The 27521-nt window shown below is 43.3% G+C and overlaps 1 protein-coding gene across 3 annotated transcripts; it reads left to right on the top strand.

The window, feature by feature from the left end:
- The first annotated feature begins 1930 nt into the window (after positions 1-1930).
- LOC112574420 lies at positions 1931-27227 on the top strand. Of its 3 annotated transcripts, none has more exons than XM_025255489.1 (3): positions 1931-3571; positions 3990-4495; positions 24587-27227. In XM_025255489.1, exons 2-3 carry the CDS (start codon positions 4458-4460, stop codon positions 25293-25295), a joined length of 747 nt encoding a protein of 248 aa, XP_025111274.1. In that variant the 5' UTR covers positions 1931-3571; positions 3990-4457; the 3' UTR covers positions 25296-27227. The 3 variants fall into 3 exon arrangements, with proteins under 3 accessions (XP_025111274.1, XP_025111275.1, XP_025111273.1); XM_025255490.1 differs by lacking the exon at positions 1931-3571 and adding an exon at positions 23374-23537 and having other exon boundaries at positions 3641-4495; XM_025255488.1 differs by lacking the exons at positions 1931-3571; positions 3990-4495 and adding an exon at positions 20294-21649.
- Positions 27228-27521: the final 294 nt, after the last annotated feature.

Genomic DNA, 27521 nt, shown 5'->3' with positions numbered 1-27521 from the left:
ACGAGGAAAGCCTGAGACAAGAATATCTCTCACCTTAACCCGCCGATAAGTCAGTTCTGGTCGATAATCAAGATGGTAGAGCTGGTGGAGTTCGTCGTAATCCCAGGTTGAGATTCTCTCAGGGTTCTCTTCCCGTCCAGCTGAGTTATCGTGTGAAGAGGGGAGGTAATTTTAAAAAAGGAGGTTATGTCGGAGAGAAGGGGTGGGGTTGGAGGGGAAGGATTGCTGAGACCATTTTATTGACCGGAGTAATAGTGGACTAGACTGAAAAAAAAAAAAAAACTGCCGAAAAGCAGGAGAGCCAACCCTGATGAAAAAAAAATCCTACCTCCCCTCACCCTATCCCCAACCCTCTCTCTCTCTCTCATACTCACAGATTTAGGAACTTAACGGTAAGAAGACAATTATCGACTGGACATTCTTATCTCAGACATTTTCATTTTAGACATCGACCGCCTGCTAATTCTGACTGCTGTGCAGCAGCAGATGAAGGCGAGGACGAAATAAGTCGTGAAGATAATGGAAGAACACGCGCTGTTGTCAATGCCAACGGGTCCTAGCTAGTTAAGCCCTCTTATTTTCTTGGAGATCTCGACACGATATTGAACAGACCGTGCAAAAAGTAATGAGCAAGACAAGCCATACAAGAAATACTGAACTTGTCAACATGCGTGACTTTCATAGTCACACCTTCCTGTTCTTACGCAAATTCCTCTCCCCTCACACCTGGCCCTCTCCAACCTATTGTGTCTCTCTGTTTTAATCTGTCTGTTTTTTTTTCTATTATCTTTCTTTTTCTGTTTATTTTCTTCTGTCTTTCTGTAAATGTCATGTTGTCCAGGATGTGACAGTTTCGCGATAAGCATCGAATTTTACAGATTTGTGTCTTCTGCGCATTTCGTTCTTCTGTCCTGAGATTTGTTCATGAATGGATGCTTGGCTTTCTACATGTTGAAATTATCAACCTTCATACAAACAGATCATTCATCCTCTTCATTGGTTGGATGAACCTACAAACCTTAAACACTTTACTGTTGCTAGTAAGAGCCAGAAGTGTCTATGAAGTAAATACTACCTGAATATTACATCTCTTTACGAGGACGAGTCTGAGTGTCAAGACAACATATGTGTATATATATACTTATCGAATATAACCAAACAGTATTTCACATGTGACTGAGAGCTACTCACGACTGTAAAAGCTTTATAGGCAAAGAAATAAAATCCTCAGTTAGTGAAAGAACATGGACTACTGAATGAGAAATGTTAATGACGATAATCCTGGCATAGTGACGATGCCTGAAAACAGATCATGTGACAGGTAGTGACGACAGCTCTTTGCAATGCCGCTTTCAAAAAAAAAGAACATGAAAAGGAAGCGCACAAGGACCGCGACGAAATGACGATGAAAGGACGCATAGACCGCCATTAAGTCTTGCTAGGATGGTTGCGCTAATGAAGCTAGTTATCGAGGTAATGCTGGGACGCAGACGACAGTGATTTCCCTTTATAGGGTCCTCTGCGGACAGATCACGTCCATTCTGCTGGAGAAAATGTCAGATGGGAGAGACAGCGAGAGGGGTGTCATGGAGGTCATGGAGGGAAAGTAGACAAAGTGAGGGTGGAGGGGAGGAGGAGGAGGAGGAGGAGAGAGATGTGGTTGGTGTGGTAGGCGGGGGACATGGGAGGCTGGCTGGTCTTAACGCAGACATCAATTAAATAGATGTGCCTGTCCGTTGGTTAGAGAAATGAAGCGAGAATACAAGAGCGAAGCCTGTCTTCACAGATGACGAAGAAGTGCGACATTAAAGTTGACTGTGTTTTTGGTAGTTTCATAATAATAAAAATCCACAGAAAAAAATCAACATGAGATCTCATTGACAGCACCACATCACCACCACCATCAAATTCATCATCATCATCATCATCAAACAACACCAGCAAAAACAAGACATCATCAAAAACTCCAGCGTGTGTCTGTGTTTCTTTGTGAGCTCGTGACCGCGTGTGGGTGCGCGCACGTAACACGAGAGCATATGCGAAACCATTGAAGTATTTTTGCTGTCGCCAGCTCGACGAGACCACACTCGCTCATACAGGCTTGCACTGCTTCCCAGTAACAACAGACCAACGAGGTCAGAAAAAGAAAGTCACCCCGACCGCCAGTCGCAAGAACTGAAGACCTGAGGTCACGACACGACAGGAGGCGCAGCACGGGACTTGTCTCTCGTTTGGTTTATGGCACAAAGATGTCATCCAGCCTTGCAAGTAGCAGATCCTTCTGGTCTTGAAAGGTCGATAATCAACGGCGTGCGGGGAGGAGTGGGATATATTTGTCCTGTTTAAATCAATCCCCTTGCACCACCCCTGTCCTCCCCCCTGTCAGATGCCCACTTGCAGATCAGAAAATGTATTGAAAAAAATATCAGCCATGAGCTTGAAGAGATTTACGACAATGGCCAGTGCCAAGCAGCTAAGCACAGTTCGATATCATGAAAACGCTTCAAAAATCAAAAACAAAATTCAGGGCGAAAAACTAAAAAAATAAGGGAATGCAGTACAAATCCTCTCTATGCGATGATTAAAGGGCCGCCACCAGAGGGCCTTCACATTGTCCGAATGTGTTTCTAGCGAATGTTTTACATGATGGTAATACAAAAATGTGCCTAACATGATAACATATTTGAGAATGTAAGAATTCCATTTAAAAACCTCTTAGGGAAGGTTCACCGATGATGCATGGAAGACTGTCGAATCACCTGAGGATAGAAGAAGATTCGCAAAACCAACCCCAATGCAAATTTTGGGTACTCACAAAAGCACACCCGAATTAAAATTTTTTGCCAAGATATTTACAAGGCCAGAAAAAAAGTTGCAGAATAAAATACGAGAACCATGTACTCAAGCAATACACGACCCAGGGATGCTTCGAGAACATGAAAATAAAACGAGGTAGGAATCCACTCGATGCTGGCGCCTGGCTGTAAGGGTCTCAGTCCTGATGGCGACAGGGAGATTGTCACTGAGACATGAAACTTTACACAACCTTGTCTTAAAATAAAAGTATGATTTGTCCTAATCTGGTCACCACTTTGCCGCAGACTCACCATGGACTTTGCCTTAAGCAGCGACCTTTGTCGATGAAACGTGGACAGAACTACTGGAGGAGTGGCGAGGGTGGTCATAGTCGACACTGGAATAGAACAACCTCTGGCGTACGTGTCGGCGATGATTATAAAGACAACGGCTCCTCTGACCGTCAGGCGGACTGCGAATGGTCACGACAGGGGAGATCACCCTTTGTCCGCAGAGATTCTCACGCCTTTCCATGCTAAAAGCCCGGAAATGGAAATTTTTTCTCTCCACGAAGCGCCGCTTGATTGAAAACTACGCAGTGGTTGAACAACTCTAGGTATGCAGACGACCACAGCGAGGGCTTAGCATCATCGGGGTTCTCCCCTGCCCCCACCTTTCACCCCTGACACAAAAAGCGCAAAAACAGGGAAGTCAGAACATAAAAACAGGCTGTGTCTCATTAGTGTCGAAAGCAGGAGCTACAGTCGTTTGTCAGGTAAATGCTCTTTGTATTCTTCCCGTTTCACCCCCTAAGTGTTTTTTTTTTTTTTAGTTATTTAAAGAAAAACTGTTTTGTCTCTGGTTTTTTTAAATTCCAGGATTTTGACCACCAGAGAGATGTTTAGGCATGGATGAAAAAAATTAACGTCCGCTGTGCAAACGGCGCAAATTAACAGAATAATCTGATCGTGTTTTTATTGTTAACTGCTGGATAAAATAACATGATCATATTTGTATTTTTTTTACCTGAAAACAGAGGTACGGAGGGAGGAGTAGGAAGAGGTAGGAAAGGATAAACAGGTTACAAGGAAACTGGAGCATAAAAGACATAAAATGCAAGGAGAGAGAGAGAGCAAAATACAAGAAGTTCCTTGAATCCAAATCTTCATTAAATAAATGTCCCCCTGCAACAGGTGTTCACAGACAAGTGAGAAGTTGACATGATGTCGACAAACGACGACAATCTGACGATGACATACTCTGGCTTCTGATGAGACGCTCATCGACTGCTGTAGTACGAAAGGACAGCTTCTGCCGCACTTTGCTGTCCTCCACAACGACTCCTGTCGTGAGGCTGCTGCGACACCGGGGGCCCGCGCGAGCACGTACAGGCGGATGTCTGTCAACAGCAAGTAAACTGCTGTGTCTCGCCGCAGCTTCCGCTGCTGCTGTTGTTGCTGTTGCATTACACGAGACTTGTCGAGGGTCTGTCGCAAGCTTGTTGCTGTGTCGTCTGCACTTGTGTCTGCAGTCTATCGAGGAGCGCGTGCGTGTGCGCGACGAGTGCGTCTGTCGGTGGCGCCGCTGGTGGTGGACGGATGATGCTAACCGTGTGTCTCGTGTCGTGCAGCTTAACTTCTCCAGCCCCGGGACCATGAACCATGAACGACAACGTGCTGCAACCTGCTGAGAGAAACAGGTAAGACGTTTTCACTGTGTGCGCAAAGCGTGCTTTGTCATTCCCGCACGAAGCTGGCAGCTGTCTGGAGAAACGGTTGATAATGTATTCACGCATCCACATATATTCAAACAATTAAGAAAAAACTTCTGTTAATGAAGCAACCTTCCATACATCTCTATTTATCAGGCTTATTTTCTTCTCCTTACATGAATTCAATGCAATTTCCTTCCTTTTTTTGTTGTTTCACAAAACTTGCTTTCTCCAAACATCTGCCATACAACGCAGTCTCCGAGAATGACAATGTTGACGAGGCTGGAATTGAAACCCTCGGCAATGTCCTCGTGTCCTGTTGGATTAGCAGAGCGCGTGAGGTTGTGTGAGTCACGCGAGAGGCCGAGGAGTGTCGGCTTTGGTTGATGTTAACAAGCTGCTGATGATGGAGGACAAGTGCATGAAGGGTGCCGGGAATAAAGTCACAAGACACAAGTCCCGAGCGCCTTTCAGAAGCTGCTGTTGAGTTCAGTCATCTGTCCACGTGCATGGAGAACCTACAGATTGACATGTCACAGAGATATGTTTAGTTTACACAAAGATCTGTTTACACTTGTTGGCTTTACACAGATGTTTGTTTATATTACACAGTGACTTGTTTACATTGCAGATGACCTGTGTCAGTCCGTAGCAGGATTAGTAAATACTTGACACAACAACATAAAACTCTAAAAGTGTGTCAATACATCTATATTCCATGTGTGTGTTATAGAGAGAGGAGGGGGAGGAGTGAGCGCTTGAAGCGGAGGAGGAAAACTCGTATATTTGCTTCCTTTCAATATCAATGATCAAAGAAAGCATTTTTTTGTGAGAAGCTTCATTACAACTTTCATCTACACGTTATCATCGCCATCGCGACCCCTGCAGTGACAAGTATGGTAGCCTGCACACGTTAGGATCAGCCAGATACCATGTCAGCCTCGATGCTTCTCTCGGGGGATTTGGCGAGGGGGAGTTCGCGCCCTGTGGTGGGTAAACAAGGTGTCCGCGCGGTCTCTAGGGGTTGGGAGGAGGGCTGCGTCACGTGAGGACGTCAACAACGTGGGTTGAGGGTGTTGCAACAGGAATCATACTTTAGGGTGAAATACTGCAGTGTCTCTAATCCCAGGATTCACTCCATAAGCTCTTTATGATACGCTGATGGCAAGAAAGATGCTAATGGCGGTTTTTCTCTTGACTTATTTGTTTAGTTGTAGGCAAAGGCAGACAGCACTATACTAACGCTGGTTTTAATTTTACTAGTAACCACATATTAATTTTCTTCATAGATGTAGCTATCTGCACGTTGTGTCACGTGGTGCAGAAGGGCTGTGTGCAAAGAACTGTGTCAGTATGGCATAGCCAGATAGCAATGGAGCTAGTCCCAGAGTACCACACGACCGAGGGACCTATTTCCCTAGGCCGTCTGTCTCTATCTCAGACTGCGGCACTGGGTGGGGTTGTAACGGGGGGTATGGAGGATGCTGAGAGTATCAGACATGGTTTGGAGACAAACCCTCCGCATAACAGTGACTGAAGGTGTAACAAGACAGACTAGCCTTATGAGCTGAGAAGCGTTTTGGCTCCATCCAACGTTCGCGCCGTTCATGTCAAAGACAAGATAAGGACCACTAGTAACGGATGTGTCTGCTGTTGTCGTCTGTGCAACAAAGCTAAATGACAGTCGTCTTGTTGATCAACACACGTATGTGTTTAATAAGAAACTCGATTAATTTAATAATAAACGACACCAACGACAGACGATTGAGCTTATTTTTAACCACATTATAAAGTTAAGTGGAATGTTTTCTCCTCACATGTTTCGGGCATTCGGACAAGTATGGTCTGCTCGGCGTCTTCAGAAGGTTCGAACCACCAGGCCAATTATTGTTCCTCGTTTGGCAGGCGACTAAGATGTAATTTTGGGCTTGTAGGGTCACCTGACATTGTAGAGAATCTGTAGGTTGGTTCCGTGAGTTTTAGAACTTGATGGCAGCTTGAGTAGTGGTTGGAACCTACAGATGTCTCTGGTCCTGTCTGCTTTCTTGTTTGTCCATTTGGCTTTGTTTTACGTGTGAGTTTGCGAGCGCGCCCATATGGTCGTAGCCTTAATAATTAAACATTTTCCCCTCTTTTATTGTCCATGATAACTTATTTCAGCTATCCCTTCATTCACATGTCCTTTTATTTCAGATTTAGTTGTAGTTCATTAGTTATCCTACACAACGGCCATTACAACCTGTTCCCATAAAGAGTAACATTGAGCGTGTTAGAGCAACAAGTTTGATTTTTTAAACCGCATTCGTGTAGGCTAAACAAATATCTTGTTTTCGCAGTTATTTGAAATAAAGAGTGAAGTAAAAGATTGCAAACAACAAGACACATTTCTTAGAGACGTTTTTGCTCGCAGCTACACTGAACCAACTACGACCTTCCATCAGGAGTGGTCGACTGCTTGTGTGTTGATTTTGTCTGAAGCCTTGTTTACTCAATAACGAGATTGAGGTTATTCCCCCCTGAAGACTACACTGGTCGCAGCACGTCCACCCAGCGCCTGGACCACAGGAGAGGCGCCAGTGCCGGCCCGACACAACAGGGCGGCGGGGGTGGACGGAGTTGAGCCAAAACCACTCAGATCTGACCTAAAAAGGGAGCACAAGAGAAAAAAAGGGTGGGGTTGTGGAGTAAATAATTCGATAGCCACTACGCTATATCGGTTTGATAAAGGAAAGTAAGCACAGGGTACGCCTCGCACACTGCCGAGGGCTGAAACGGGTGTGTTTATTGGCCTGACATTTCCCGTGTGACGTGGGCAAGCCCTCGACGTCAGGCCTCGCCATATGGCCGTGAGACACTGGCGCAAACTTCGATTGGGAGACAAAATGCCAAAGATGAGGGAGTGAGCTTGCACTGTTGAATGTTGAAAAGTCGAGTTGTAAGTGAACTTGTCGCGCCATAAGCCAGACAAGCTAAGCATGACAGGAAGCGGTGAAATATGCTTACAGAGCCAAATCATTTCCAGACTTCTGACTACACTTTGTCAATAGATAATTTTTGCCTTGAAAAACTTATTTTCTGGGTTTGAAGACACACGATGATTATTACAACTACTACAACAGATTACATCTTTTAAATATTTGTGTTGGAGTAAGAGCGACGTGTGCAATGTTCATCTAAAAAAATTAAAGCAATGACAATGATGTACTGTCTGTACTTCCTCCTTCATTGTTTTGTGCATTGCTGAACAAATATCTCATTCATTCTCTGCATTCAATATCCATTTCTCTCCCTTCAATCTGTCACGGCCTGGCCAAGCTGGACGACAGCCACCATAATTACAGGCAGTGTCTGTCTAGTAGCCACAATCATTTCTGAACCAGGCTAAGATCGTCTTTGACTCCTGCATTCCAAATTCATGACAGACTTCTTCTAATATTATCTCCAGTAATGAGCTCATTTGTTTCTCGCCGTTGTCTGCTGCTAATTGACTGGGTCAGGCGAAGAACAGTGACAACCAGTTCATTGATCCGCTCATTGCATCTCCATTGCCACATGCTGCGATGTCATCAGCACAGAGATGATAGAGTGAAACAGAGGCTAAAACCGGATACTTTTTTTCGTACTGTTAGGAATGTCATCCAAATATTAAAGCACATCATCATCATTGTCACGTTCAGAGTATAGATGGGGGTGGTGGTCGTTTCAGTAAACGTGTTCATCCCCCTCACCACTTTTGCCCTGGACGAGACGTTGGACAGGTGAGGGCTCGCATGATTTCTTAGTGGTGCAAGAGGTGTGCAGCTCACCCTGTGTCAAGTGTAACCGGGTGGAATTTACAGCCTGGGGTCTGGCTAATTATTGTTGCGAGAGCACCCACATGTGCGACATGTGCGAAAGCTACTAGCACCTCTATCGAGACATTGGGCAGCCATCGGGGTCGGGTGGAATTAGAAGCATGTTTGAGAACAGGACAAGATACAAGGACCGCCACCTGGGGGCAGTTGCGTCAACTTGCTGTGAGGAGTTTTGTCACCGACTAACACCTGAACCAGCATTAGAGCCCTCATTACGGGCGAGAGACTTTGAAAACTAGCAAATTACGAGAACATATGTTTTTTAGTGATAACATGGATGGAGTGAAAGGTCTATCCCAGCCACTGAGCGGCCTGTTACAGATGACTGATACTTAAACCAATGTTTTTGGTTATTGTTTTTTTTTTTCTGTCATGAAAAACTTATATCTTGATGACTAAGGTGAAGAACATTTGACTGTCGGCTGAAGATATTTTGTGAATCTTGTTACATATATATTAGATGTTTACTTGCTTTGTGTTTCGAAACTTACACATTTTTCTTTTGTCAAAAATATTCTATTTCTGCTCTGGACGGGGAAGCCCCCACAAAACAAAACCTGTTTTCGCTGTGTGTTGTGAACGAATACTCATGTGGCATCATCATCATCACCACCACTCCATCCATCATGTATGCCGGTTGAAAATAACATGACACAATCTCTGCTTGACCACCTTTGGCATCTGGTTCAGACTTCTGTTGTTGTTGTTGTTGTTGTTGTTGTTGTTGTTGTGCCTCCTTTCAACAGTGAAAGTAACAACACACACACACGAAGCTGTGTAGCAAAGTCCACAAGTAACAAAGTCTTTGCAGTCTGGTGCAGGTGTGGTTAACTGCAAACCTTTTGAAATACTCCACCCATCCATCCAGATGACTTGCAGATTTATAATTTATTTCTTTACCAGAAATGTCGTCAATCTTAACAAAAAAATTGCAACATTATCCATTTACTCCCTCTTGTCAAGGGTTATGGTCCTTTTTCTTCTGTGTTTCCAACAAGAGCAGAAGCGACTCACTTGACAACTTTTGTAAGAAAACACTCGAAGACCTGTCAACAAACCTTTCTCGATTAGCCACTCTCCTTTTTAGAGGGATGGATGTAGAATAAAAGCAGACAAAGTAAATTTTCACAAAATGATCTTTTTCACTGAGCATTTTTGCCTCTCCAGTCAGCCGTTAAATTTCCCTTCTTCAACAAATTTTCGTCAAAGCCAACACTCGGCAGATTTGTCAGCAAGAATGTCAATTAAAGGTTAGTGGCGCGAGCTGGTTGAGGTAAGGGTTGACATCGAGGACCGGGAGATTGTCGTCGAGGACCCTTGTCAAGAGAGCTGGCCGCACAGAAGCAACTGCTGCGAGAATTGCTCTCTCTTTCCCCGCCTTGGAAATAAAGAATCAAGCATTTGGTGTTACAGTATGCCTCTCCACCTTCATCAGCTTCAGGTCCAAATGCTTTGAGAGTTAGTTTCTCTTTTGTTTTATTTGCTACATCAGGCTCTCTCCCGCGAGAGGAACGAAATCGTTTGACACCAACTGCACGCGCAGGAACAAAGCCATGGCGGTAACTACCATTTTAAGGTTGCCATGGGAACTGTCATTGCAGTGGAGGAATCTGACATCAAATGCGTGCAGCCTCCACAGGATTTGACCAAACCACGTTTTTCATGTTTCCAGAGCTTTACCAAGTCCAGGGGGCGCCTCAGCAAGCTTCTTTCAATCGCTTCCGTTCTTCTGACCTTTGTGCATTGGCATCGATGTGACCTTTGTAAGGACCAACATTTTAGAAGTGGTAGTTGATCGTCCTCTTTTTTTCTTCCTATGTTCCGCTCATACCGTTCTTCTGCCGAGGGTCCACTCGTGGGGTGGATTGATCAAAAGACGGAGCGTAAAAATTTCTCACGGAAAAAAAAAGATAAAACCATTAAAAATCTCTTTTCGGGCTTGAATGACCACGATAATAGCACAAAGGCAGCACGAACATCGAGGGTCAAACAGACCTGACAGGTTTTTGCAGCTTGCTATGGTTCGCCAGGTCGGTCGGAGTTAACTCGTTCGCAAAATGAAACTACTTCGTCCTTTCTGAAGGAAGCAGACGTCTTTCATGCAACTTTTATTGAATGTGACGAGCATTGCCAATTATTTCATTTGCTACTTTAATCAACGTGGCACGTTAAAAGCCCTCGGGTGCTCTCGAACATTCTCTTGATTCCACAAGTGCTATTCCCGTAAAAGCTTTTGGTCGAGATGGAGTCCTCTACAACCTAACTGGCGCGCGCATTCACGGTCTAGTTTTATTATTATTGTTTCCTGCTTCAGTGTTTGGTGTAAGGAACGAATGAATGAACCACTGTTAGCTACCCTTGAAATACAGCGATGAAAAAGTAGGAAATTAGCAGTGTTTAATCTTGAAGACTATCACTGTCTAGACATGGACTAATTCTGCATTAAACTGTCAGCGATTGTCCATTCATCTATTCCGTCAAATAATGTCGGCATGATCTATACAAGAAACAGAGGAATTTAATTAAAAAATTAAATACATAATTACTTCGAAGTTTTAAAAGACCATAGAACGTCCAGCTAGTATTGTTCTGTCTGATGAGTTTTCTCACCGGAAAAACTTGGAGGACCCGAAGAATCGATGCTGGTTGGTACGGACACACTAACATGCATTTCAAAACAGAAAAAACACCAACGATCATCAAACTCCTTATCCAAGACCTAACCCAGCCCCTTAACCCTAAACCTAACCTTCACCCTAATTCTAACCTTTTGTCCAGTTTGAAAAAGTCTTTCTGAAGATGCACTCTTTCTCCTTGCTGCTCTGGTGTCCTGTGCTAACATTCCAAGTTCCAGAGGATGTTCTTTTTTGTCCAAAAATAGGAAATAAGTGAGGAAACGACATAGCTTAAGGCAAACAAATTTTATGGTAGACTCCCTTTCACAGGAACTTTCTCATCTGACGGGAAGAAAGTAGATGTCAGTGGCAATTATTCTCTAAGACATTTAAGGCTCTGTCCTACAGATGGGTGCCACACCAACAGAGCCAATATCCACTTGTGCTGCAGGTCTCGCTGCATGGTGGGCTTGGTGATTTCTGGCTGAATGACCTCTGCACCCAGCAACCATACGGGTTAGCAGCGTGACCCGACTCCAGCATGGCTCCCGAGCGGTTTATGGCGGACACACGGCGTCTGACCAAGTAAGTACCGCGCACCGTGCTGCTTCAGTCACGTGTCTGTGGTGTGTCACTGTACTCTGCGCACCCGAGTTACCTGTTGTCTCAAAATGGCACCCGGTTAATGTTTACAGACACGTTGATGTCCAGTACTATGCGTGGAGCAGGTCAGGCTGCCGTCGTTCTTCTTTTCTTCCCCTTTTTTTGCCGACAGGGGCCAGCAAAACCCAAAATTAGCTTTCTGACGATACCCTTTTAAATCGCTCCATCAGATGCGTGCTTGCTGCAGGGCAGGCAGCCAGCGTGAGTCTCAGGCAGAGCACGTGACCTGTGATCTCCAATACCCGGTCTTTCTACAGTTCACACCTTTTTTTCTGTACTTGCATGAGGTTGTCACGTGTAAGTTTTTTTTAAAAATGTAATAAAGATAAGCAAGCACGAAGCTGCTCTAAATTCTTAACCATGTAACCATTATTATTGACTGTGCAGACAAAATTAGAGGTAATTACAGGCTTCAGGTGCAAAGACAAATTTATCAGAATAGTATAGCATAGTCATCTACCTGATGTATTGTGTATAACCGTTTTCCAGAGTAATAGTTTTGATTCTGTGTAAGGTGTTAATTCCAAAAATCTTTGCAGATAATTCAGTTCAGTTTCTTACGCAAGATGTCATCTTTCATGGGGTTTACAACAGGGCAGGACATGAATGTCAACCTTTCTTAGGCTTCAACAAACAATAGAGAGCTGGAAACAATGTTAATCAGACGTAACTATGGTAACTATGGACATAACACGTTATTGCAAATATAAATGGAAATATTTTAAAAAAACATAGACCCAGAAATGTAATATAGGAAACTGTAGCCGACACAAACATGACTATTTTTCTTAAAAGTGGCAAGCTATTTAAGGGCAACAATACTTATCGCTTTACTTGTGTTTGTGTATCTTGAAAGCACTGTCTATCTATGTCTCGTGTAACCTGACCTCACACCTATCTGTCGCTGTCCTTCCACTCAATGCCGATCCTCGCAGATAATCTGGAACCAAACACTTTCCAACAGAAAGGTCCAGGCTAAAGCAAAACACCATCTCCCAGGTCAATGAAATTCCCCTCACCACAAATGCTACGTTTTCCAAGGTTTCCCTTTCCAAAATTTAGAATGACAATCACATGGTGGAGTCATCAAAGCAAGTGGATCGTCAGCATGAGAAGAGAAAAGGTGAAGAAAATCAAGGAGATAGCAGCTGGGTCTGCTGCGGCGAGAGAGCGACAACAGATGCCATTGAAAAAGTGAAGGAAGGGGATACAGCATCAACTGTCTCGTGAAAGGTTTTTGGTTTGCGGCAGGCTTCTCCTCCTCATGATCGGATAATGGAGTGACGAAAGGACGGGAAAGGCTGCGCTCGGACAAAATGCCAAGGGAAATAAAACCCACTTATTTGTTGCTAACAAAATTTGTATGACCGCTTTCATCACTACATCAATCCTTCAAAAATACCAGAGATCATTTTTTTCCTTTAAACAGACTGAGTTCATTACACGGCACTACTCCTCGAAATACGAGAGAGAAATACCCTTTACGTCCTCCAGCTGCAAGCCAAGAAAGACGTAAAAACAGCGACGTCCAGAATCTCCATGGTTACCTCTACAGAACAGATGGCTTCAGCTTTCCTATTGGCTGAAGCCTTGACAACGCAATGGCGTAGGAACCAGAAGGGCAAGGAGGACAGCCGTTTCTCAAAAAAGATGCTCAAAAATACCCCACTCCATACTTTTCCCTCACCCCACCCCACGTTTGAGTTGTCGTTCTTCACAAAATACAAATTGTCAGAGAAGAAGAGAGAGGTAAAACGAATGGGAAGAGAGAGAGAGAGAAACTGGAATCAGTTGAGGTTGAGAATGTGAGAGGGGTCGCTGGTAATCCCCTCCTGGCTTTGGTTTACGTGACCTGCCAGGGAATGCTCATGTCATGGAGGTCGGTCACCTTTTTTTTTGCTGTCTTCCCCCAGTCTCCGGTCATCACGTGCGCTATAAACATCCTAGCTGTCACACTTCCATCCCTCAACCATTTTCAAAGAAACAGAATTCCCTACCACGCCGCGAAATATCTCATTCTACTGTACTTGTTGTTTGGGGTCTCTATTCTCCGTCTATACTCAGTCATGACAGACATATCTATAACAGCTTTAACTAGTCGATTTGACAAAAGTATCCTCCCAGCGTCTCCTGTCTCTATCACACACACATACACACACACTCGTGTGATTATTAACATTTAGAGTCCACACACACCCCACCCCTAAGCCGAACATCTTCCGACAACATCCGAGCAACACCACAGCTATGCACTTTTCATCCTCTCAGTGCAAGTCGGTTTTCAAGTCACCTTGGTAACCTCAACACGCACTAGCGGGAAGCCTTGTGGAGTAAGCTTGATTACAACAAACAGTCTTTAGTAACAGAACAAATTAAACAGCTGAACTACGCAAACATTGTCTGCTGATTTGCTGGAGAGAAAGGATAAAAAAGGATAAGACAAAACCTGCGGGAGTTGAAAATATGTTATTTTTAGGAAAATCTCATTAAACTTTTGACTTCTAATCTTACTTGCGCCTCAGGCCATGGCGCTCACACTGAAAAAGGCAAGACTGAATAAGAATAGAGAAATATTTTTGAAGAGAAATGTCTCCGGCTGCAGGGATTGTAGTGAACAAGTATGATGATGAATGTGTTTGTGGCCCGCAGTTTTGACAAATGAAGGGTTATCTATCAAGGGCGGATAATACTGCGGGTTAATGGCGCCTTCTCCTCCACCCTGTCCAAAATTATCACCTTGCTGTCAAAGGAAGTATTATTTTGTCATTCGAGCTTCCAGCCATTTATTTCCAGATTTATCTACCTCGTTTGGTGCACCAGTAAAGGTTTATTGGTGCAGTTTTTCTTCTCATTGTACGGGTACAGTTCGGTGCAAGATGCTATTTTCTCCATTCTGGGTGGATACCCCACACCACCTTTCTGTTCTCGAGATCCACGTCTAAAAATATCACCATACACAGAAAGAGGTCAGCAACACAAATATTAGGACTGTATGTGGATACATTTTCTTTGTGAAGATTTCAGCCAATGGGAGAACTGAAATCAGTCGCATTTATGTACATTTATGTGGAGTCACGATTTTCACCTCTTTCTGTGCATGAAGACCATTGTATGACAATGAAAGGATTGTGGATTGTATTCATCCAGAGAATTAATTAAGATATGATCCGAGCTATCCCATTGGCTGTTGCCGGAACAAGATCAATGTATTCTTATACCTTCGCGATGTCAGAGATTTGGAAAAAAGTTGTGGATAAGTCATTCAGAGTTTAGGACATTGTATCTTTTACAGAGATCAGTCTACTCATTTGTAAAAAAAAACTGCTCCCTGTAGACCTTAACGATACCTGCAACACGGCGGCAGAGGCCCACGTGACAATATTTGCCTCGGATGTCGATATGACTCAATGGCAGAGGCTGAGGCCAAGACGGAGGCAATGATATTTTAGCCGCAGGCCATCTTTGCATTCAACTTGAGGCGCGACAGAACTGACAGGGGCGGCTAACTGATGCCACTGAATTAACTTTTTAATAATGAGGAAGGTAATGGGCGCGTTTATCACAGAAGTGACACTCGCCCGCCCGGCTCATGATTGCTAACCGGATTGGTCAAATACTCCGGTATTCAGTCAGTCACTTGTACACAGTTTGAAAGGGGACAAAAAAAAACAAATCAGGCATAAAAAAATAAGGCGAGAAAAATTGAAATAAATGAGGAAATGGATAAATGAAAATTGCAACAGCTTCCACAAATGAAATTAGGCAGGAAGAAAACAATGAATGAAAGAAAAGTACAAGAGTATCCACAAAATGCTTGAAATGACTCGAGATAAGTGAATTGAATCCATCAGTGTTGTTTTGAAAATAACATTCATAGCATGGGAAAATGGAAGAAAAAAGAAGAAACACAATCATTAAAGAAACAAAGACTGTAAAAGCGATTACAGAAAAACTAATACCTGCTAGGTCACCTCTGCAAATAAAATTTCTGAACTTCTGAACATTCATCAAAAATTCCGTTTTTTAAAGGATCCTACGTGTCTGTAGTAGTGAACATCCAGACGTTAGTGGCATTATGTCGAGGGTTTTTAGCACTAAATCTTTACATAAACAAAGACTGGGTTTGGACAAGGGAGTGGGCTAGCTGTGTGCACGAGCCAGACTGATGCTAAAGGTCTGGGGGCCACAAATGTGCGTGGTTCCTACGCCACTGGATAAGAGGAAGAGGAAAATGGAGGACAATTCGTAAACATCGTCGATAACCATTCATCAACATTCCATATTACAAAACGAGTAACAAATTTGTTGCTGACAACAAGTGTGGTAATGCCAACTGGTTACACGAGACAAACATCACGGAAGTCGAAAAGCGATGACATGATATGCAAATTATGATTAATACCCTCGGCGCTGTTTGTACACCCAAGACCATGTCAAGGAGGAAAAATAGCCTCTGTCGCAACACCGCTCATCTCCCCTGTCCACGTCCTCCCTGCCCATGTCGATTTTTGTTTATTTTTCTGTTTTTCTCGTGCTGCATTTTCCATTGATTGAAGATGAAACAAACCTTTGGCATTTGGCTTTCCCCGAAAAGTGTGGCGGCCGGTCGGTGGCTGGTGGCGATTAATCCTCCCGCCGGTCTGAGCGCCATGCTGCGGAGGCAAGGGCTGCTGTGGAGCAGACGGATTGGCTTTCACCCATTAATACGCATGAGTGGAATAGTCGTTGGATGTTGGGGGGAATGGGAGGTACTATCACAGTGTTTTCATGATTTACTCTGGTTGATGTGAGAGGAATCAAAGACACAACAACAGAAACTGAATGAAGGATAGGGGTTAGTTTAGGTTAAATTCTTGTGTACATTAATGTCTCTTTTTTTCTCGTTTTTCTGAGCGGTTATCTACAGGCCTACCTGCATCTTACCCAGTTCATCATACATCAGTCTTGCTCTGTAAAAGCACGCTCCCTACCCGCCTTCACCCCGAGTACACACACCTCTGTAATAAAGCTGGTCATATTTCCTTCATCGTAGAAAAGGACTCGTTTCTGAGGAGCTTTTCGAGGATTAAGATAACATTTTTCTCTTGTGGCTCTCATGTTGTCGTCAATTGTGTCGTGGTAGGATTTCCCTGTCTCCAGGGAAGTTCGTTCAAGCCAACGAGTGGTTCTGTGGGTGCGGTTGCAGTGAACACAAATAAATTAATTTTCCTAACCACAATTCCCCGCACGCCCAGAGCAGTATTTTCATACACAGTACGAGTGAACCAGCTCAGACAAATGGTAAGTAAGCCGAACTTGCTTCTGTTATTTTCTGTGTATGTTTTCCATCTTCGATATGGGTATTGGTAGGGTTAAATCCCGGTGAGCATACTTGTTTCTAAGTGTGCTGTTGTTCTGTATAACTCATCCTTATTTATTTACTTTGGCTTGGAGTGCACTTTCGCAATCCTTACCATGATATTTAGTGAGGAGAAAGTAGAAGTGAAAAGCAAGCATCCAAAACACAATGTCCTTCTCTGGAAATACATCTATTACATGAGGAAAAAATGGAAACAGCAAACCCACTGCTTACACAAGCTAACAGAGTAAAGAGAAAAAAGCCGAGAGGGGATGGCGGACAGGGGAATCAAATAAATCCGATGGGAGAGGGAGGGGGCAGAGGAGAAAGAGATGAAAGAGAAGGGGAATGGAAGGACGGCTACACTTTTGAACTGTTGCGGGATCATTCATTTCCTCAAGGAGCTGGCGAAGAGAGTGTGAAGTCTGATAAAGACCGCCCTTCCCTTCCGGCGGGCCGACTGCTGCAGGGCTGCCGTGGGTGGGCAATGATGGCGGCCAACGTCTTCAGGTAGCACGGTCGTCAAGCTCTTGATTCATCCGCACTTGTAGTTCCTCACACACAAGCTGTACCTTTCCTCTTCACGAATGAATGCTGCTTGGGACAACCGCGACACCAGCCACTAACATTTAATGTTTGTTGTTGGTGCTGATTTCTCAATGTTCTCTGGGAAACCAGAACATGGCTGACTCACTGAAACAAGCGAGGAGAAGCCAGGTTTTCTTTTTTCTTAGAATAGCGAACACGCACTCGGTTAAAAAAAAAAACCACACACAACTTTCTCGAAACCTTCCATTTAGCTATTCTTATGTTGTTGTTTTGTTTTTTTTGAAAGGAAAAATAATGCGTTCTTCTTCCTAGTTGGCGCACTAATCCACTGGATGAAGACTTTAAATAGCTTTATATGTTCCTTACACATTTATTATTCTGTCAGAAAATTTAAAAAGTTCAAGAGCTCAACATTTCTCCTTGAAAGCTCGATGAAGTGCTATTTTCTTTTTATCCCGTCAGTGTTCAATGTGTCCTTTATATTATGTAAATTATAATCTATTTCGTACTATACTATGCTTCAGGTTTTTTTTATTACCACCTTTATAACCTGTATATCTGTAAATACTTTTAGTATTTTTATTGAAGTTTCGCTGTGTTTTGAAACTTGTGTTAACGAGAGCTAGGCCAGTCGTTGGAGTCTGCAGCAGCTCGAGCACACACTGAGAGACAGCACGCCAGTCACGTGACACAATCTGCAAGCAGCTGCTGCTCACCTCACTCACCACACTGGGTACTCACCATTCCATGGACACACGCACACACGGACTCACATCTCAACGCCGTTGTTGGGAGACAAATATGAACGAGCGTTTGACCAAGTTTGTCAATAGTTTATTTGACCCTTGAACTTTAGCAAACATGGTCAAACCTTCCTTCATGTTTGTCTCCCAACAACGGTCTTAAGGCGTTTTCTTGGCGGAGTACATCGACACAGCATCACATTTCTCCCTGTGGGCACATAGTCTGGAAACAGGGAAATGTATCTGTCTGTGGAAGTAAGTCCCCACAATCTGAAATCGCCCAAAGGGCACTAGTGTCGTAGACAAAAATATTTGCATAGACCTTGACTTGTATCTGAGGCAAACAATCGAAAAACAATCGAAAGCTATTTCCCAAAATAACCATGCGTGACACATGGGAGCCATCTTGTCGTCTGTTTTCATTACTTTCATTTGTGTTTTTCATTTTCTGCTCAAGTTCTACAACACGCATGCATTAATTCTTTTACAAATTTCTTGAATAAAAATGTACTGGCATGGGGGGAAAAAAATGAAAGATCATCTGTCTAGCGGGAGGGTACTTTTGACTTTTTAAGCAATATCTACCTTTCGACCAACAGCCCTAGTTGACAGAAGCAACCATGCTGACCATACCACCCACATATTGTCTACTTACAAGGTCGCTCTCTACAGCAAGTTAAAAAAGCATTGTGAGAAGTAAACAAAGTGTCACAAACATAAATAGGAAGGCAACATAATACTCTCTGAGAACTCGGCAATGAAGTAAATATTTCACGTGGGGGAGAAAAACCACTTCAAGAACCCGGAGACTTCCTGCTTTTGAGCACACAACGAGATTTACAGGCAACAGCGCTTAGGAGAATGTGGAATGTTTCTTTCAGCAACAGATTGTTTGCCAGTGAGATAAGGTGGTTTGATTGTCGAGGGTATTTTTTAGACCTTGTCAAATAATACGATTAGCACGTGGTATAACGGCTGCACATATATGTGTACTTTACAGCTCAAAGACTTGTCGAGTGGGAGATGCACTTGTAAACCATCTGTTATTTTTATCGCCGATTACAGAGAAGAAAAAAACATTATTCCAAGTCTGAATTAGACGATATTTGTTGTGTCCCTTTGTCTGCAACTCAAGGACAAACTGTCGAAAGAGGTTTGTGGTCAAAAACATGTTTGTTTACGCCGAGGGGTCGATTTAAACCATTTAAACAAAACAGGCATTAAGAGTTCCCTGACGACAAGAATAATTATACCATTACAGTTTAGAGGAATGCTGGGTACAAGCAGAAAAAAGGGAATGTGGATTCATACAAACCAGCGAGCGAGCACGCACACATACACATCTCTGCCTCTCTCCCTTCCTTCCCCACATGAAATGTCAGCTCGAATGTCAGGTAATATTCTGCATGACATTTGGAGGCAAGCCTTGAGACACAGGTGACGAAGTGAGTTGATTGAAGACATTTCTTCGTGAGGTCCATCCGCCTGAAGGGAATGGTGAATGGAATCAAGACCTTTGTCCACGCTCATCGACTGACATTAGCACCAGCTTGCCGTCAGTGCTCCTGTCATGCAACCTTCTCATCAAGCAAATGCAGGTGCCACAGAAAGGTTTATCGAGATCAGGTGCAACATTGTAAAGGGAATGACAGAAGCACGTGACACCAAAGCTTTGTCTGATGTCTCTGATGTCACGTACATGCAAAGGGAGAAAGTAACGAAATTTTTTTCTCCTGCATGTCTGATACATCTGTTCGATTTTTCTGCCTGCAATGGATTCTTTTTCAGGGGATAGCAATCACGCTGAACACGGCAAAAAAGATTATTGCATGATTGTCTCCCTTACAGCCTTTTTTAAAAAAAAAATCTTTATCATACCTGACCTAAAAGACTCACCTGTAGCACCACATTTCACAGGAATTGCGACACTGTGCTCCAAAATAATATCTGAATATCTAAAATACAGACAAGCTTGGTGACAATGTTTCTACATATAACTTTGCAAAACATCTGACAATAAATACAGCACCAAGAATACATTTATCAGATAGAACGAAATCGCTACCTCCAGTCCTAGGTCACCTATCGATAACAAAATGTAGACCAGTCATCTGATTGCATGTTCTGATTGCAAATTGCTTATGCAGACTAATCATCTAAAGTGGTTTTGTTTAGTAATTACATGAAGAGATTCTCCCTTCCTGAAGATGTATCATGTGACTGTAGTGTCCACACAGACTACATTACATGTTTATACTCCAGGTAATAAATTATTTATCTTCCCTAAGTACCGGCTATATTACTTGCTATGTGTCCCGAGCTTTCCCCGGACTACAGTTATCAGATGTGTTCATGGGAGAAAGAAACTCGACACAAGTGCACTATCATGTCTTATCATTTCCCTCTGCAGAAAATACTGATGGACTTAATAATGAATACATTAACGGGAACAATTTTTTAAAAACCTCGCGATTTTTAATTGACAAAAAAGAGATCGCCTGTGCAATGATGTTCTAATTATGTCTGCATAATGTCTTTAGAAATAATTGGCCTCTAAAATTAGTATTTGCCATAAACGGAAAAAAGAATAGTAGTTTATTTTTTGTTGCTCCCTTGAGGAGCATACGGACGCAAAATAAATAAATAAATAAAAATAAAAATAAAATAAAAAAATAAAACTGCTGTTATTGTCAGAAATGTTGTGATATGAGACTTTATGGTCAAAATGTCTGAACCCAGAGCTGATAAAGAAGAAAATACCTAGATGTTTAGTGAACAGCCCACTTCCTGGTTTGGTCACATGATCTCTCTCCGTGCCGCAGTTACGTCAGCGTTGTACTTTGAGAGTTTATGGCAAGATGAGACCACCGCGAGGAACATAAAATATTGGAAAATGTTTTGTTCTCATTGAACTGTGATACCAAGACTTTCTGACTTTCACAAACCTTGTGAAATCGACTTCCTGTTGCGTTTTTCTGCCCTTTTGACTTTCGCCACGTTACCGCACGTTGACATTTACGTCCATTCTACGTCTTTAGTGTTCAGTGGAACCCGCTGTGGTGTCAGCAACATTTTGCTGAGGGAGGAAAGGGAGAGTAGCCCCAGAGGTTGATTTTATTTCCGAATCATTGCGCAAGGCTTCGTGTACACGTCCTATCACGTGCTATTGATTCTGGAAGCCTGCCACAGTCATGGCGCGATAAGGTCACGCATGACTTCTGCGTCAAAAACACTTCAGGTCACAAAGGACTTTGGCCGACAGACTGCGCAACAGGCAGGACTAGCAACAGACCTGTCATACCCTCTGGTCTCTGTATGCTTGTCAGCAGTCCGACCTTCAGTCACAATAACTTGAGAGGACACATTTCTAAGAAACAAAGGTCAGAGTTTCAGAAAATAATCCTGGTCAGTAATCTGACAAAGGAAAAGTAACTTGTGGTTTAGAAAGTGATGATTTAAGTGTCAGAATGGCGTTTCCTGTTGCTAAAGTAAGGTAAAGACTTTTTCTAAATGCTTTCTATCAAAATATAAATCAGTGAAGTTACTCTATGTCTTATTTTACGGATGGCCAGTATTGTATTCACCCTCGTTATTATTTTCGTTTTTGGAAGCTCGTGAATCATCTCAGACATGCTAAACTCCCCCTTTTCTTGGCCCTTTCCACGTGAGTACACACACCAACATGCGAGAAAAATACCAGTGAAAAGATGGAGACAGATCCAAAGCTCGTATTTTCCAAGATTATTTGGCAGTGAAGTTGATGCACGAGGCACAGCTTAATTAGTAAGACTAATATTGCACATGCCTCGGCTAGTTTTCTTGTCGCATTTAGAATAGTTTCCGAACTATTGTCTGCCTATGTGCTGACGAATCTGTTTCCAATGATTTTTCGGGAATATGATATTCTTAGTTTTCTACGAAACCTTGCACTATATCAGAAAGACCCTTTGACCTCATGACAAAAAACCTTCTCTATGAGTGACAATGTGATGGCTGTGATTGTAGTTAATGATCATGATTAAAATTTATTGCAAGAGAAATAAAGTTCTGCTATTATAATTGTATGAATTTTCAGAATTCTTGTACCTACTACAGCTATGGCTAGAAAATAATTTCATTTCTAGTTCTGTAAGCTATAGCTAGTTTTAAAATCCATTATGGGAGCTAAGCTCTGCTCTTCCGTAATTTCTATGCCGTGTCAAACAATGGAAAACAATAATATATGGTGTGTGCCTATAGAGGATGCAACAAAGGACAGCAAAAAGTGCATCATATTGGATTAACATTCCTACTTGGAAATAGGTGTTAACTAATTATCACAGACTGTTAATGAAACTCGCTGTTTATGCATCACGTGCCCTTTATGCTCTTGTATTCTCGTGAAAGCCCTCGTCTGCCACGCTAACGACATCACAGGCAACCATTATATTCTCCCCTTCTGTTGCGAAATGAGCCATATCTTCTGTCCTAGCGAGCAACAAAGGACAAACTATCTCTCTCGGTTTCGCTTCACCAAGCCCGAGCGATAAACGCATTCACTCGTGAACTCGCGGAGGCGCATACACAAACACACGCACAGGGACAATGAACCTCCCTCCCACCTCGCCATGAAAGACTATATTCAGGGCTGACGTGCGAGAGCCGTTATAAACGTTTAACCGCATTCGACTGAACGTAAACAGAATTTACGTCACGGGTACCGCCAGCTGCCGGGTGTCGGCGGGTACAAAAGCATTTCCCATCATTCCTATCGACCTCCAACGCCGTGACGACTTCAAAAAAAAAATCCAATCCACAAGTAGCAGGAATCTTTCCCGTTGCGGGCGCAATGCAATATTCCCTTTTTTTCTGTAATTAAAAAAACTACTGTGATCCTGTGCGCACGTGAGACAGTCTTGTCTCCAAGAATCACCTACCCTGACGTGCAGGCTGCTAAGAATGTCACTTGCACCCGAGACCCCGGTGGTGGCGCTCGTAATTGCCCGAGGCGAGTGATGCATTTTCACGTGAACTTTAAGTCTCAATCGATGGCCTAGAAAAAAAAAATGGTATAAAGCTGAACGGCAGATCACATGCTTTTATTTACACTCCATTTGTCATCCAGACAGGCTGTGTGTACGTGGGCAAGCTCAGAATCGGTAACATTTCGTTCATCGCCACCTGAGAGGAAGAAGCAGGTGTTGTGCTTCATCTCAGCGACAGCGACGACAGGCTCACCCTGGACAGGACAGGACGCAGCGCAAGCGGGGGCGACAGCATGAAGAAAGGGTGCGAATCCAATATTGTTTTACCCGAGAGTCATGACCATCAGTGTGCTGGCGTGTGTGGTTTTATTGAGATGTTTCCATGCACATGTCTGACAAAAATGACACCCCATCCCTCTCTTTCGTGAAAAACAAAGTTTCATAGAACGGTTTATTTCAAGTCGCGGTCCGATAACTATGATCAGTCAGCTGTGATGAATTCACAAAGACATTTGTTAAGTCTCCTTTCGCGAATTTTCAAAATTTCTGAGGCCACCCGCTGTAGTTTTGTCAGAAAACGTGAGCACGAAGTAAAATAGTATAATTCTGTGAAACTTCATTACCAGCAAGCAGAGACGGTATCTGGAAGAGTATCATCAAAGGGAAGCAGTTCCGACCACGTGACACACTTTTGATGCTGGCTGACGCGCAGGTGTCGTCTGATGTGTTCAATATACTCTGTGAAAAATGCAATATTTTGCATGCATGTTAAAAGCTATTTCGTCTGATTTCGAAAGTTTAACACAAAGGTTGCTTCAAAAATCAGCAACTGAAAATAGGATACCGCTAAATATCTCCTGGCGAAGAGCTAGAGGCAGATGCAAGAATTAATCGTACAGCTAGTGATAGGATGGGGATATAACTGTCATCATCATCGCCAAAAACGTCATCGCCGTCCTCCTCTTCCTTTTCGTTGTCATTCGTTTGTCATTACTTGGCGCTGATAAGCACAAAAGTAAGGTTTTACTTGTTTCTGTTACTTAGTTTATATACAGGGTAGGTGGAAGGTAAGACAGGAAAAGACTGTTTAAGGACATCGACAACTGAGATCGTCTAGTCATCCTCGTGGAACCGGAACATTCTTTGTCTTACTTCCCTTCATTACAATTTTTACTTGTTTGTTGGTTTCCTTCTTTCATTCCTCATACATTTACCCTTACAACCTGGATGTTGATATCACTTTGAATGCATCATGATAAAATGTTTATAGGGAATGACAGATGATGAGGTAAATTTACATAACCAGTATTTTCTCACCATCTCTCTATCTTCTAATCATCTCTCTGTTTGTAGGACGGCTCTCGATGTCCATGGCCGCCTGCACCTGCGTCTCCATGACATGGGGAATGACACATGGCTGGGCTACATCGAGGACCGACGACGTTACAACGAAAACGACGACATCGGAGCGCTGTACTACGTCATCGCCGTCATCTTCATCTACGGCCTATCCATCGTCATGATGATCGCCTCACACATTCGCAAGAACAAGCAGGACTGCCAGCTGCGGGCCTACCTGAAGGAGATGGCCATCCTGCGCAAGGCCGACCGGCGCGAGAAGCTGATGGGCCGCATCTCCACGCTGGCCAACGCCAACAAGTTCAAGGCGCCGCCCAAGAACGACGACTCCAAGGAAGAGACAGAAGGTTTGGTGCGGTCGGGTTCAAAAGGCACCCCGCGGATCGAGCCCAAAGTTGGCTCGACGAAGCACTCGGCGCGCCCCGCCAGCGCGCGGAGCGTGGGCGGCAACACCTCAGACGACAGTCGCTCGCTGCAGCTCTTGAAGAAAGGTTTGGGCGACGACGACGACGGTGCGAGAACGGAGGAGGAGGGCGGAACTGACTCAGTTTTTCTGCCTGTGGACTTTGCAATGGAGATGAACCGTCTGACTCCCATGGCGACGCCCATGACAACGCCTTCCGCTACCCCCTCACCTCCCGCTCGCCACAACGTGAAAATGAAGACAAGGATCTGCTTTGTGGATGAGGGAGACATCTTATGACGAACTTGTCCAAATGTTTTGGTGGAGAAAATCGCTTTTTGTGTTTGATCATTCTTTTCGGCACAGTGCGAGGCGTGTGCTCAGTGCTTTGAGGAGTGATGCCAAGCAGACCGAATCACAGCTACAAGGGGATTACCAAGGAAGATTACCCTAACCCCCGTCACTGTCCCCCGTCCTTCTGGTGCACGGGAAACCTCGACAAAACAGTATCATCGTTTTACGAGGTGTAAAGAGAGGGTGTTCTGGTGACTTTTGACCGTATGTCGACAAGAAATGAGTTTGTGATTTTCAAAGTGGAGTTTGCTCTCGGAATATTAAAAGTTCTACAGCTACTCCAGTTTTGTGTCCTCGCGAAGAATGGAAACAAAATTGATTTCTGCTTAATTGTTTTTCTTTGGCCTGTTGGCATGGGGTACCTGTTACAATGAACCGTCTGCTCGTTATGTCAGAGGTCATCCCCAGCGACGCAGTCGTCAACCCCTGCAGCTGCCTTTCCGACAGCTGGGTCATGGCACGTGACACCATGGTGACGCGAGACTGCTTTGACAAAGTTTGGCGCCACCGCCAGTCTTGCCACAGGAGAGACAGCCTTTGAGACATTTTTGCTTCCCGCAAGATGTGAGTGTCAGGCCATCATGTGCGATTGCGACTTTCCACAAAGCTTGCGACCATATATTTGTGTGTCAGAAGTCAGATCGTGTCCATGTTTGTGTCGCACGGCTTTTCACAGCTTTTTGCACTGTGTGTTGCTTTGCCCACGCTTGATCTGGTCAAGTAAATGACAAATATTTATTATCTTATAGTTGGCATAAAATAAACAATGAATCTCAGAAAAATAGGTTTATATAGAGTTATCACTAATAAAGACTATTCAAAACAGCAGCAACAACTCTCATCTGTAATCGAAACGGGACAAGTTTTGTATGGTCCACCATTTTGACTTGCAGTCCACAAAATTTTAAGGTATAGCCCATGATGTCATGCCACTGTCACACTTCTCTCCAAGAGTGACCAGAAGTCGAAAAGTGTTGGTGAAAACCACAAAACTTTTAAAAAATCCAACAAAATACCCAACTTGAATCCTGTGAGTTTGATAGTGAGTTTGCTGTCTTCTTAGCTTGTTTTTCTTAACTACAGGCTTAATAGGAAATAACGAATGACAGTGGTTAGTTTTTTTTTAATCGAATACCACTTGCTCTTTGAATAAACGGCACATGTAAAATAATATCCTTACAATTTGAATAGTCTGATGCTAACAGAAGTGAATTTAAATGTGTCAAAAAATAAAAAAAGAACGCTATAAGCGTATAACCACTTACAACAAGAAACAAGAGGACAAGAGAGATTTTGTGTGAGAGATGGGATGTCAACTTTTTTTTTTTTTTTTCTTCCTCTTATTCTTGTTCGTGTTCTTGCTCCTCGGCTTGATCATGGTTTTTGTTCTTAATCTTGTTCAAATCTTCATCATCAATCATCCATCATCATCCATTCATTATCATCCATCATCCAATCATGATCCACCCACCATCCACCCACCATCCATCCATCGACCATCCATCCACCCATCATCCATCCATCCACCCACCATTAATCCATCCTCCATTCTCTCCATCCTCATCCTCCTCCTCCTCCTCATCATCATCATCATTCGGCATGTTTTCTGTGACAAACTCGGCTAGGCAATACAAGATCAGTACCATATAGTCCAAAAGTGCCCCAGAGAGTTTCTTCCGTGTGAAGGCCAAGTGAACTTTGCTTCCTAAGGCGGTTTTATCAAAGTGAAGCCGAAACTTGGTCTCGATAAGGCCATTGATGGGAACTGATCACATCATACTCTATGACAAGTGGCGTGTTCACAAACTTGTCAAAGTAGAGTCCAACTTGAATAAATACATGTCGTAAATATTACTGTCTTTATTGGCATTCATCATGTGATTTTTTTCGTGTGAAATGAACCTATCGACACGTGGTGTTGGTGGTGAATGGTTGGTTGGAGGAGATTGTTTTTATTTCTGTGTTCGCATTTCTATCACAACTTGCATACACACATACATACACACTTGCATGCATTAATATCTGAAAAAGTTTGCAACAACATAAGAAGGCAAAACAGTTGACTTGGCTAGCCATCAATTTTTCGAACCCTTCCCATTTATTAAAAAAAAAAAATTTCGGAAATTTTGTCATCCACCCTCAAGATAATGTCTGTTTCCCCTGCGCGCATCC

Source organism: Pomacea canaliculata, linkage group LG10, assembly GCF_003073045.1.
Source record: "Pomacea canaliculata isolate SZHN2017 linkage group LG10, ASM307304v1, whole genome shotgun sequence".
In the NCBI taxonomy this organism is placed as follows: Eukaryota; Metazoa; Mollusca; class Gastropoda; order Architaenioglossa; family Ampullariidae; genus Pomacea; species Pomacea canaliculata.
This window is presented reverse-complemented; position numbering and strand designations above follow the sequence as displayed.

Bases quoted from the DNA above. Each gene is read 5' to 3' on its own strand.
- LOC112574420 (XM_025255488.1), top strand. From the start codon at position 21,585: ATGCTTGTCAGCAGTCCGACCTTCAGTCACAATAACTTGAGAGGACAC. The intron at 21,650-24,586 runs GTCAGAGTTTCA...CTCTGTTTGTAG, and splicing joins CACATTTCTAAGAAACAAAG to GACGGCTCTCGATGTCCATG.